This window comes from Myotis davidii, unplaced genomic scaffold, assembly GCF_000327345.1.
Source record: "Myotis davidii unplaced genomic scaffold, ASM32734v1 scaffold391, whole genome shotgun sequence".
Taxonomy (NCBI): domain Eukaryota; kingdom Metazoa; phylum Chordata; class Mammalia; order Chiroptera; family Vespertilionidae; genus Myotis; species Myotis davidii.
The window spans coordinates 4226565-4239949 of NW_006284336.1; the positions used below are offsets into that span (position 1 = coordinate 4226565).

The 13385-nt window shown below is 40.8% G+C and overlaps 1 protein-coding gene across 3 annotated transcripts in view; it reads left to right on the plus strand.

Moving 5' to 3' along the window:
• The window catches only part of PLCG2 (phospholipase C gamma 2), a 137793-nt gene that overhangs the window by 119022 nt on the left and 5386 nt on the right, over nt 1-13385 (plus strand). For all 3 annotated transcript variants that reach the window (XM_006754468.2, XM_006754465.2, XM_006754467.2), the window contains one exon: nt 4580-4668. In XM_006754468.2, the coding sequence (XP_006754531.1) occupies nt 4580-4668 (89 nt within the window). The remainder of the gene's footprint in view (nt 1-4579; nt 4669-13385) is intronic.

Below are 13385 nucleotides of genomic sequence, written 5' to 3' on the forward strand. Positions count from 1 at the left end.
AATAGAAAATAGAAAAACAGTAGATTCATGAAATTAAGGGATGGGTTTTTGAAAGGATAAAGTTAGCAAGCCTCTAGCAATACTCATTAAGCAAAAGAGAGAAAACACAATGAGAGAAATGAGAGATTATAATCAACACCACAGAAATACAAAGGATCATTAAAGAATACTATGAACAATTATATGCCAACAAATTAGACAGTCTAGAAGAAATGGATAAATTTCTAGAAATACAACTTTCCAAGACAAACCAGGAAGAAACAGAGAATCTGAACAGACCAATTACTAGCAATAAAACTGAAACATTTAATAAAGAAAACTCCTAACAAACAAAAGCCCAGGATAAGATGACTCCACAAGTGATTTCTATCAAACACTTAAAGAAGAATTAGTACCTATCCTTCTCAAACTATTCCAAGAAAGTGAAGAGGAAGGAATATTTCTAAACTCATTCTACACGCCAGCATATCCCTTATACCAAAATCAGACAAAGACACTAAAAAAGAATTACAGGCCAATATCTCTGATGAACATAGATGCCAAATTAACAACAACAACAAAACACAACAAATTTAACAGTACTTTAAAGGAATTTACACAGTGATCAAGTGGGATTTATATCAGGGATGCAAGAGTGGTTCAACATCCACAAAACTAGTACTGTGATTCATCACATCAGCAAAACTAAGGATAAAATTCAGGATGATATCAATAGATGATGAAAAAACATTTGTAGGAATTCAACATCCATTTATGATTTTAAGAAACCTCTGAATAAAGTGGGTATAGATGGAGCTTAACTTGATCAGGTTATATATGTAACAAGCACACAACTAACATCAGACTCAATGGTAAAAACATGAAAGTTTTTCCTCTAAGATCAGGAATGAGACCAGGATGCCCACTCTCACCACTACTATACAATAGTATTGGAAGTCTTAGCCACAGTAGTCGGACAAGAAAAAGAAATTAAGGCACCCATATTGGAAAGAAATAAAGCTCGCTATTTACAGATGACACAATACTATATATAGAAAACCCTAAAAAATCCACCCAAAATTAATAGAAATAATAAAGGAATTCAGTACAGTAGCAGGATACAGAATATGCAGAAATCTGTCACATTTCTATAACTAATAATACACGATCGGGAGGAGAAATTAAATAAGCAATACCATCTCTAATTGTATCAAAAAGAATAAAATACCTAAGAATAAATTTAACCAAGAAAGTGAAAAAACTGTACTCTGAAAACTGTAAAACATTGTAGAAAGTGAAAAGGACCTAAATAAGTGGAAAGATATACACCATGCTCATGGATTGGAAGGATTAATATAATTAAAATGACCATACTACCCAAAGCAATCTACAGATCCAATGCAATTCCTAAAATAACAATGGCCACCCTGGCCAGTTTGGCTCAGAGGTTACACTTGCAGGGGTGGGGAACCTTTTTTCTGCCAATGGCCATTTGGATGTTTATAACATCACCTGTGGGCCATACAGATTATCCACTTAAAAATTAGCCTGCATGCAACATATAGATCTTGTAACGTAAAAACCCACACCTGAAACCTGTATGTTCATGTTGGCCAATATCACCCCAATCAATTTAATAAAAAAAAAAATTAGCCTGCTATATTTGGTCAAACATTTAATTAACTCACCCCTAATGCCTTGGTGGGCCAGACCAAATGACTTTGCCAGCCTTATGTGGCCAGCAGGCCAAACGATCCCCACACCTGGGTTAGAGTGTCAGCCCCATACACTTAAGGGTTCAATTCCCGGTCAAGGGCATGTACCTGGGTTCCAGGTTCAATCCCTGGCCCCAGTCAGGGCACGTGCGGGAGGCAGCCATTTGATGTGTCTCTTTCATATCAATGTTTCTCCCTCTCTCTCTCCCTTTTCTTTCTTTCTTCCTTCCTTCCTTCCTTCCTTCCTTCCTTCCTTTTCTCTTTCTCTTTCTCTTTCTCTTTCTCTTTCTCTTTCTCTTTCTCTTTCTCTTTCTCTTTCTCTTTCTCTTTCTCTTTCTCTTTCTCTCCCTCCCTTCCACTTTCTGAAAATGGAAAAAAATACCTCAGGTAAGGATTAACAACAACAAAATAGCAATATGCCTTCTCAGAACTAGAACAGTTAGTTCTAAATCTTATATGATACCACAAAAGACCACAGATAGCCAAAGTAATCTTGAGAAAAAAGAACAAAGTTGGAGGTATAATGCTCCCTGATTTTAAACTATATTACAAACTTATAATAATTAAAACAGTATGGTACTGACACAAAAACAAACACATAGATCAATGGAACAGAATAGAGAGCCCAGAAATAAACCCTCACTTATATGTTTAACTAATCTACAACAAAGCTTAGAGTATAAAATGGAGTAATGACAGTCTCTTCAATAAATGGTGCTGGAAAAAATGGACAGATACATGCCCCTGCCCCTGCAAAAGAAAGAAACAGGACCACTCTTACACCATATACAAAAATAAATTCAAAATGGATGAAAGACTTACATGTAAGGCCTGAAATCATAAACCTCTAGAAGAAAAGATAGGTAATAAGCTGTTTGACACCAATCTGAGTAATATCTTTTAGGATACATCCCCTCAACCTCAACAAGGGAAACAAAAGCAAAAAATAAACAAATGGGACTTCCTCAAACTAAAAAGCTTCTGTGAAGGAAATCATCAACAAACAAAAAGAAAAAATAACCTACCAATGGGAGAATATATTTACAAATGATATCTGATAAGAGGTTGATATCCAAAAGATAGAAGAAACTTATACAACTCAATAACAAAAAAACCCCACAACAATCTAATAAAATGTGCAGAGGACATGAAAAAAACATTTCCCCAAAGAAGACATACAGTGGCCAACAGACATGAAGAGATGCTCCACATCATGAATCATTAGGGGAATGCAAATCAAAACCACAGTGAATATCACCTCACACCAGTCAGAATGGCTGTTATCAAAAAGTCACAAATAACGTGTGTTGGAGAAAAGGGAACCCTTGTGCACCGTGAGGGGAACTGTAATTGGTGTAGTCAATATGAAAAACAGGATGAATATTCTTCTGAGTATTTATCCGAAGAAAACAGAAACACTAATTTGAAAAGATATATGCACCCCTATATTCATTGCACAATTATTTACAATATTTACAAAAGCCAAGATCTGGAATCAACGTAAGTGTCCATCAATAGATGAATGGATAAAGCAGATGTGAGAATATATATATATACACACATACACACACACACACACATACACAATGGAATATTACATAGCAACAAAAAGAGTGAAATCTTGTCATCTGTGACAATATGGGTTGATTTTGAGGGTATTATGCTAAGTGAAATAAGTCAGAGTAAGACAAGTACCATATGGTTTCACTTTTATGTGGAATCTAAAAAAAACCCCAAAACCCACAAACAAAACAAAAACTACTCATAGAAACAGAGACCAAAGGAATAGTTACTAGAGGGGAGGATGATGCAGGGAATGGTTGAAAAAAGCGAAGGAGAATAGTCAATAATATGTAATAAGATTACTAGAATTAGTGGAGTGATCACATTATAAAATATAAAAATGTGGAATCACTACATTGTACATGTGACACTGATGTATCTAGTATAATACTGTACATTAAATTTAAAATTTTAATTTAACAATAAAAGCTTTCAAGTTAACCTACAGCCATACAGTGAATCCCCAAGGTACAGGATTAAATGGAAAATGGAAGGTTCAGAATTGCTTAGGTCAGGGTACTATCCTTTGCGATTTTAAAGGAAATTCAAACAAATGCAGAGACTGTTTTGGGATGACACCGTTAACCATGGTTCCTCGTGGAATAAGGGCTTAGGAGTGGGTGGGAGTGAGCCTTGCATTTTCACGGTGTATTCTTTTATACTACTTAACGAAAACAAGCAAACCAACCGACCTTTGACATGTGTTGCCTCAAACATTACTTAATGGGTGGTGGTGGCAGGGGAATGGAGCTCTACCTCCACCTCCTCCAAGTAAACATTTGATTGTCAGACTCCGGTCCCAAGTGTAAACAGGGAAAGGCTTTCAGCGGAGGATAATCAATACGGCTCTGAACTGCCAAGGGACAGGAAGATTTCCTCCCACTGGAAATCTTTAAAGACACTCCCCGTCCTGTGCTTTGTAAAGGGCTAAGTGGAGGAAATGGATGCGAGGATTCATTATTCTTTTGAGTCTTTGGCCTCTGGAGTACTTAAGGAATTGAACCACAGCTGCAGTCACTCTAAATTCAATGTGTAATGTGCTGTGGGTTTTAATTTCCTCTGAGGGAATCATTTTCATTTCTAGTTGGCAGTTTTTTTTTTTAAACTTCACTTCTCCAAACGGGCCTGTCGGTCAAGACTGCATCCTGGAGCCCCTCTTCATAACCATTAGGACGGGACCTCTGGTTTCGAGAAAGTCAGCCCCAATATGGCGCACTGACCTCTCTGTGCCTTGAACCAGGCACGTGATCCCTGGGTACCCCAAGAAAGCCCAGGTCGGACATTAATTGCCTGCCTCTGCCTTGTTTTTCATCCTGCTGCAGGGTTTAGGTCTGTTCCTCTGAAGAACGGGTACAGTGAAGACATCGAGCTGGCTTCCCTCCTGGTTTTCTGTGAGATGCGGCCAGTGCTGGTGAGTGGAGAGGCACTTCGGGGTTCCCTGAGTTGGTGGGGCGGAAATGGTCAAGGAGTAAGCTAGGCTGATGGACTTCAACCCACCGAGAAATATTTAGCCAAACATGCCACATCATTACAAAAGAATTCCTTTCAGATACAGATTTCCCCGTAGGTCCTAGGTTTTTTTCTCCCAGCATCCATCCTTCTTGGAGAATAGTGCATGATTCTAGGAGAGGCTATGTCATTGGAAAGGGAGACGCTCATTGCAAGCTCCTCATAGTTTCATTTTAGCAAGAGCCAGGCGAGATGACGCTCTAAAAAAAAATCTTCTAGGTAAGTTCATCCTTCCTGGGTGCCATTCTCTGCCTGCGGGTCTTGGGTAATCCCTGAAAAGCACCCAACAAGACCTTGTCATGGGGAAGGACATTCATAGAGCACAACTCCCACAGTAAGCGGCGCTCTTCTTGTGGTCCTCTCTGCTACTGGAGGAGCTTGCTTTTTTGGTCCTTCTGTTTTGCCTAGGCCTTGAAGATATTGAATCCCTCCTTTCATTAGCCAGTTAGGGTAGTCTTAGCAGAAAGGGCTTGGCCTCCTTGAACTATGCAAGACGTTGAGATGGGATGCTGAGAACACAGCTCCAAGCTGAAGGTAGTTAAGGCCTTGGTTTGATGGTGAGTGCAGATGTGGACACTGACTGTGATTCTGGACTTTCAGATTCTGAATCTTGGTGGTCCCTCCCACAGAATGAAACCCACTCAGTGTGTGTTTTTGCAAGTGCTCATACGTGGCCAATATAATCTCCAAAGACCTTTCCAGCCCCTGGCCACAAAACCCACATCAGCCTACTGGGGGATTTCTGTGGTCAGTCCAGTTTTCTTGGGATAAACTAGGATCATGGTTCCGGAACTGACCATCTTGGTCAGTTCTCCTGGATACACATCTTATTTTCTCAATCTGGTTGTTCTTTGGATAGAGAAGTCACAGCCTGTCTGGTTTGCCATTCTTTTGGCTGCAAGAACTACACAGTGATGTCCTGGCTGGTTTGGCTCAGTGGATAGAGCGTCGACCTGTGGACTGAAGGGTGCCAGGTTTGATTCTGGTCATGGGCACGTACCTTGGTTGCAGGCTTGATCCAGGCCCAAGCGTGTGGGAGGCAACCAATCGATGTCAGTGTTTCTCTCTGTTTAAAAATCAATGGAAAAATATCCTCGGGTGAGGATTAACAACAACAAAAAGAGCTATGCAGTGATTTGGAAGTTGCTAATTTGGGAATTTCCAGAATCCGGCTAAGAACTACCAAATGGGGAAGGAGGATGGAAAGGGTGGGGATGCCTTTTAACAGCCATAGTTTATGCAGTAAAAATGCATGAACTGGACTCACAGGAGAGAACATAGTCTTTTCTGCATAGCTGTTTCAGTTTGGCAACCGTGGTAGTTTTACACTCCAAAGCATTTTACAAGCTTTGAGATGAAAGGGGATGCAAAAATAAGAAGAGACAGAAAGCAATAAAAACAGGAAGCAGAGACTTAAAAGGCACACTAGTTGGAGGAGGCCCTAGAACCTCAGTGGCAACTCAAAGGCATCACTTTCTGTTGGTAAAACATAAGCTCACAACAATGAAATTCTGTCTCAAAAAGATAAGGGGGTAGATGATAGAAAGTTTTCCATTTTGAAACAATTTTTAAATGGTAGTGCTTTGGATTCTGCCAAAATAAGTGCAGTGTTTATGTGAAAATTATAGTTTTCACTTGAACCTTGAGTTATGGATTAAAAAATCACCTTTCATAATTCTTCCAGTGATAGAAATGCTTGGTCATGAAAGTTTATATCAATTCCTTTCTTTACCAGGCATCTGAGTCAGCCAGTGGGTCCTTGTTGGAAATGAGCAAGTCTTAAATTTCTCCTCTTTTACAATGAATTATGCATTTGTCAATTAATCATTAATAAGACTATCTGAGGTCTTTAAGAAGTCCATTAACAGACTAAAGCCACAGTATATTATTTTGTATTAATGATTTTTAAAAACTGCACACATGCCTGTCTAGTTTTCTCAGTGGTTAGAACCTTGGCCCACACACCAAAGGGTCATGGGTTCAATTCCTGCTCAAGGGCACATACCTCGGTTGCAGGTTCAATCCCCAGCCCCAGTCCATCTCTCTCTCTCATATCAATATTTCTCTCTCTCTCTCTTTCTCTGTCTCTCCCTCCCTCCCTCCCACCCCCTTTTTCCTCCCTTCTACTTTATCTAAAGATCAGTGGGAAAAAATATCCTCTGGTGAGGATTCAAAACAAAACAATAACAACTATGTATAGACCAGATTGTGTGGAAAATATAGTCTTATAATTTGGGGGAAGAGATGAGTAGATAAAGCTAGCATTTGGTCTGTTTGCTTCCTTCATTTCCAGGCCAATGCATTTAAAAATATATATATTTTATTGATTTTTTACAGAGAGGAAGGGAGAGGAATAGAGAGTTAGAAACATTGATGAGAGAGAAACATCGATCAGCTGCCTCCTGCACAGCCCCTACTGGGGATGTGCCCGCAACCAAGGTACATGCCCTTGACCAGAATCTAACCTGGGACCCTTCAGTCTGCAGGCCGATGCTCTATCCACTGAGCCAAATCGGCCAGGGCCAGGCCAATGCATTTTTAACTGTAATATGATAATAACAAATTCCTGTATACATGTATAGTTTTTTTTTTATTTAAAGTAGTTTTTTAAAGATATTTTTATTGGTAGTGTTTTGATATATTTTTATTGATTTTAGAGAGGGAGAAGGAGAGCTTGAAACATCAATGATAAGAGAATCACTGATCTGCTGCCTCCTACACGCCCACCACTGGGGATTGAGCCCGCAACTTGGGCACATGCTCCGACCTGGAATTGAACCTTGACCTTTTGGTTCATAGGTTGACACTCAGCCACTGAGCCTCACTGGCTGGGCAGGGTTTTTTTTTTTGTTTGCACTACTGACATTTGGGGCTAGATCATTCTCTGTGGTGGGAGCTATCCAATGCAATGTAAAATGTTTAGCCACATCCCTGCCCTTGATCTACTAAATGCCAGTAGCACGCCCTTCCCCTAGTATAACAGTCAAAACTATCTCCAGACATTGTCAAATGTCCCCAGGGTGGCAAAAAATCATCCTCAATCAAGAACCATTGCTTTAAAGCAAGATTATAAGCACTTTTCATACCATTAGTCTTCATTAGCATTTAAAGGCTGACAGATTTTTCCATCAAGCTGATGGACCATAGATTAAGCATCCCCTAAATTGGGCATTTAGACAGGAGCCACTTACAAATAAGGCTCTCAGGGACATCTTCACGTGGTCACTTTTTTCCTCCTATAATTCAGAAGTAATTCCTTAGGATCGATTCCCAGATAGGGGGTCAGTTCATTGAGCAGGATGGTAAAATTGTAAAGCCTGGGCCTTCCACAAAAGCCTGGAATAAGTAAGCTTGAAGAACCTTGGCTGAGTCAAGCTGACCTCTCCCCAGCCGACTGATGGCGGTTGGACAGTATTTGTCTAGATACTGCTGTGCAAAGCTGTCGTGAACAACTTGGAAACATGATACATAATTTAAATAATTAGGTACCGCTGGCAGCAGAGAAAGTTACTCTATTTAAAAGAAAATGTGTTTATCCAGAGTTGACTTCCTGGGTGTGGGAAGCTTCATGCTTTGGGTGCTGTTGGGGATGCCAGGGGAGTGTGGCAGGGATACAGGCCCGTTGAGTGGGTTCCAGGTGGAACAGTGACTCTCACAGAGCTTCTCCGAGGAGGAATTTTGGAGGAAATGTCTGAGTATGTGCAAATTTCACTTCAGCTGCTGGTCGCCGGGCTTTTCTTTAACTCCGCAGCTGTCACCTGATTCTGAGCCACCAGGCCATGGTGTCTCCGCCCCGCACTGCGCTAGGAGTTTCTGGGAAGCCGAACTGGGTTGTGTTCCGTGGACTTTCCCGCTGCCCAAGGTCACACCCTGTTTGATTTATCACCGTATCCTCCGTGATGCCAGGGAGAGACCCTGGTAAACAGCTTCACGAGAGATTTGTCTGAGCAAATGATTGATCCAGTGAAGACTGAGATGGAGTTTGCTCATAAAACATTTGCTGAGAGAGAGGTTAAAGCCCCAGAAAACTGTCAATAAACACTTTAAGCCTCTTCTGAAGAAGCCATTTATTTACAAGGCACAATTACTTTATCAATTTCCAGTCCTTTACTCAGCTGTATGAATGGTTTACAAAGAGAATTTTTAGTACCATTTTATTACATACTATATTTAATTTGGAGCAGGAAAAGAAAAGGAGGGGGATTTGAAAAAATCCCCATAAACAACCTGTATATAACCGCTATTAGCATTTTGGTATATTTCCTTTGCCTGATAATTTTTTGCCTAGAGTCATCTAATGCATATGAATGTGTGCCCTTTATCCACTTCACAGATGATTTGTAGCATTTTTTCTATGTTATTATATGATTTTCCAAGCCATTAATGCCTATTTCATTAGGTGTGAGTCCCTAACTCACTTAACCATTCTCTCACTGATGGACAGGTTGTTGGTAGCTTTTTACTTTATAAATAATGAAAGTCTTCCTATAACACTTTTTGATTAAAAATTATTTCCTGAGGCTAGATCTTTAGTAATGGAATAATAGATCAAAGAGAGAAAAGAAAGACCATATATTTTTGGATACATGTCGAATTGTTCTCTGAAAGTAAATAGTTTCTTTTAAGTTGATGTATTATATCCAGTTTTGCCGTTAATAGAAAAGGGCCTTTACTGAACTGATCTAAACTTGTGAGATTCAGATAAACGGGTCAGGAGAAAGTGTAGGAACTGGAATATTCCATCCTAGTCATCATCTGTGGGCGACCTGGCAGCACCTGGATGGTGTGACTGAGAAACTGGCTATCCTGGGACCTTTGAGTGATGACCCTGGGGTGAATGGTTTTTAGCTTTGCACTGGGTAAGCTGAGATGCAGGGATGGAGTAGCCTAGTGCAGTGGTCGGCAAACTGCGGCTCGTGAGCCACATGCGGCTCTTTGGCCTCTTGAGTGTGGCTCTTCCTAAGCCTAAGGAGTACCCTAATTAAGTTACTAACAATGTACCTACCTATATAGTTTAAGTTTAAAAAATTTGGCTCTCAAAAGAAATTTCAATCGTTGTACTGTTGATATTTGGCTCTGTTGACTAATGAGTTTGCCGACTACTGGCCTAGTGGAAAGAGCAGGATGCTGTGGGTCCTGGTGAGTGCTCAGCCACAGACGTGTGAATCCTTTTGCAGGAAGGGTACAGCACACACTCGAGTCCGACAGGACCAGGAGGGGTTGGGGTGCACTCTGGAGCTGAGTTGGTCCTGGTTTTTGAGGTTGGGGAAGATTTCCTTAGAGTTGGGGAGATCCAGAGGCGCAAAGAAAGACCCTCCTTGAACATGAACAGCTAAGTTTGCCCACTGTCAGTCCCAAAGAGCAAAAACTGGGCCTGCCACAAAGACCCAAAACTTGACCTGACTACCTAACAGACAAAACCAGGAGCACAGCCTGGCCAGCGTAGTTCAGTGGTTGAGCATCAACCTATGAACCAGAAGGTCAGGTTTTGATTCCCGGTCCTGGGCATAGCCCGGGTTGCGGGCTCGGTCCCCAGTATGGGGCTTGCAGAAGGCAGCCAATCAATGATTCTCTCTCATCATTGATGTTTCTCTCTCTCTCTCTCCCTTTCCCTTCCTCTCTGAAATCAATAAAAAATACATACTTAAAAAAAAAAAACCCAAACTATGAGCACACAATGAAAAGAAGAACTCGCGTGGAATAATAAAAGGAAGACAAACCCAGGTAGACACCTGCTACAGGTTGCTGGCAGTTGAAGTAGAACTGTTGGAAGCATCCAATGAGAACCCTAACTCATATGTCAATAAGAGATTTCAAGGATATCCAAGTAGAGCACTGAAAAAAACGAATTTGAAACAAAAAAACAATTTCTTGAATTTAAAAATTCAGTATGTGAGCAGAAACATTCTCATCAGTGACCTAAAAGATAACATGAAAGAAATGTTTCACAATTGAGATGGAAATCATAAAGGAAAAGATAAGCTCAGAGGACAGATGCAAATGACCTAATATGCAAGCATGTCGCATAGGACGAAGTGGGACAGATGGGAGAGGAGCTATTAATGAAACAGTTAACAGAGGGACTTTTCTCTGATTTGCTGCTTGAGAGTTCACTTGATTCCCCAGAGCAGTGGTTCTCAACCTTCCTAATGCCGCGACCCTTTAATACAGTTCCTCATTTTGTGGTGACCCCCAATTTCATTGTTACAGATTGAACATAATTAAAGCATAGCGATTAATCACAAAACAATATGTAATTATATATGTGTTTTCCGATGGTCTTAGGCGACCCCTGTGAAAGGGTCATTCGACCCCCCAAAGGGGTCGCGACCCACAGGTTGAGAACCGCTGCCCCAGAGGGATGAATGGAAAACACACCCACCCACCCCCTATTGTATTTTAGTAAAAGTTTTTTGTTTGTTGGTTGTTTTTTTGTTGTTGTTAATCCTCATCCGAGGATATTTTCCCATTGATTTTTAGAGAGAGTGGAAGGAAGGGGGAGAGACACAGATATACATCGATGTGGGAGAGACATTGATTAGTGGCCTCCCACACACATCCTGACCAGGGCTAGAGATCGAGCCTACAAACTAGGTACATGCCCTTGACCAGAACTGAACCCAGGACCCTTCAGTCTGCAAGCGGACACTCTATCCACTGAGCCAGACTGGCCAGGGTTTAGTAAAAGTTTTGAATGCCATGGTTAAATTAAAAAGAAACTGAACTTTCCAACACACTATGTTACCTACAAATAAAATCAAATAAACCTAACATCAGATGTGTCCATTTTAGCATTAGAAACTAGACTTAAAACACATGCACTGAGCATTCATCTTTAAAATTTTATAAATACTCGTAAACTAATAGGACTAAAATAGAGATAAAAGCCAACTAAATGAAACATAAAACAAAGAGAATAGAAGAAAAAACAAATGCTGACTCATTGAAAAGACCAATTAAATAAACTCTTTGCCTGCTTAAACAAGGAATACAGTAGGAGCAAAAACACACGAGTAAATGTTGAAAAGAAGACTGAACTAAAAATAATGGGATAAATATGAAAAATGAGGGCGTATGGGTGACTGCCTTGAAGCATGTAAATAGTCTCAAATTGTTTTTTAAGAAGCAGTACAAAATCTACAAAATCCTATAGGAAACATTTAATGGTAATAAGAACTGAAATTAAAATGAGAATTTAAGTGGGAGTAGATGACAGATACACTGATGGGGAGCATTGGAGTTTTTCAAGGACATTTGCTGTGAAGGTGACAAGAGAGATGGGTCAGTAGCTGGAGGGAAATATGGAGTGAAGGGAGAGCCACTTAAGATGTATTTGCACGCTGCTGAGGGGGATGAGTTAGTAATAAAGGGCAACACTGATACAGGAGAGAGAAAGGGTATGCACAGGAATGAAGAACTGAGTAGGAAAGAGGCCATGGGACTCTGGGGCCAGCAGGAGAGAAGGCATGGGGTGTGATAGATGGGCAGGTTTCCCATGTAATTACTTCTACGTTTTACGTAAAACAGGAAGCAAGGCCGTCAACTGAGCTTGGGAGGGCTGATGAGAGCTGGAGATGTGAAACAGTCATCTTACAGGGGCAGTAAAGAGTGAAATATAGGATTGCATTGTTTAATGTGCTTCTATAATGTATTTGTTAATATTTTACTTAGAATTTTTGCACTGGTTTTCACTGAGTGTTCAGTCTGTAGTTTTTGGTTAGGTTTTGTTATACTGACTTCATTAAAATTTCTTGGAGACCTTCCTTCTCAGGGCTATAGCACATTTTGAATAAAACTAGAGTTAACTGCTACCCACATGTACTGGTAACAGATATTGTTTGTGCAAGTTTCTGGGCCTGGTTATAAAACTGTCCTTTTCTTCTGGAATAAAAAAAAAAGTCTCTTTAATTTTTTTCTCTTATGGTATAATTTTCTATAATAGGAAATATATATATATGTATATATATGTGTGTACATATCCTATCTAATAAAAGAGAAACATGGTAATTAGCGTACAACCGCTACCCTTCCCATTGGCTACTCAGGGCGATATGCAAATTAACTGCCAGCCAAAATGGCGGCCAGCAGCCAGGCAGCTGGAAGCGAACATGAGGCTTGCTTGCTTCAGTGACGGAGGACTCCAACGTTCCCCGCCTGCTTTGCCGGCCTCTGAGCTTGCAGTTTGAAACATTGTAACAAATATAGAAGCTAAACAAAACCCCAGAAACCTGCTTTAGTCGGCCAGGCTTCAGCCAGCAGGACCGCAACATTGTTTCAAATACAGAAGGTAAACAAAGGCCAGAAACCTGCTTTCAGCAGCCGAGGCCTTAGACTGGAGCTGAGCCTCAGAGCTAAAGCTGGCCCACAGCTCCAGTGACAGCCATAGAAGATAAATAAATCCCAGAATAAAAAGAAAAAAAGGAGAGGTTGGGAGCTTCAGTCACCCACCAGCCTGAAAACGGCCCTCAGCCCCTCACCCAGACTGGCCAGGCACCCCAGTGGGGACCCACCCTGATCCAGGACACCCCTCAGGGCAAACCAGCCAGCCCCCACCTGTGTACCAGGCCTCTATCCTATATAGTAAAAGGGTAATAAGCCTCCCAGCACCGGGATAAGCAG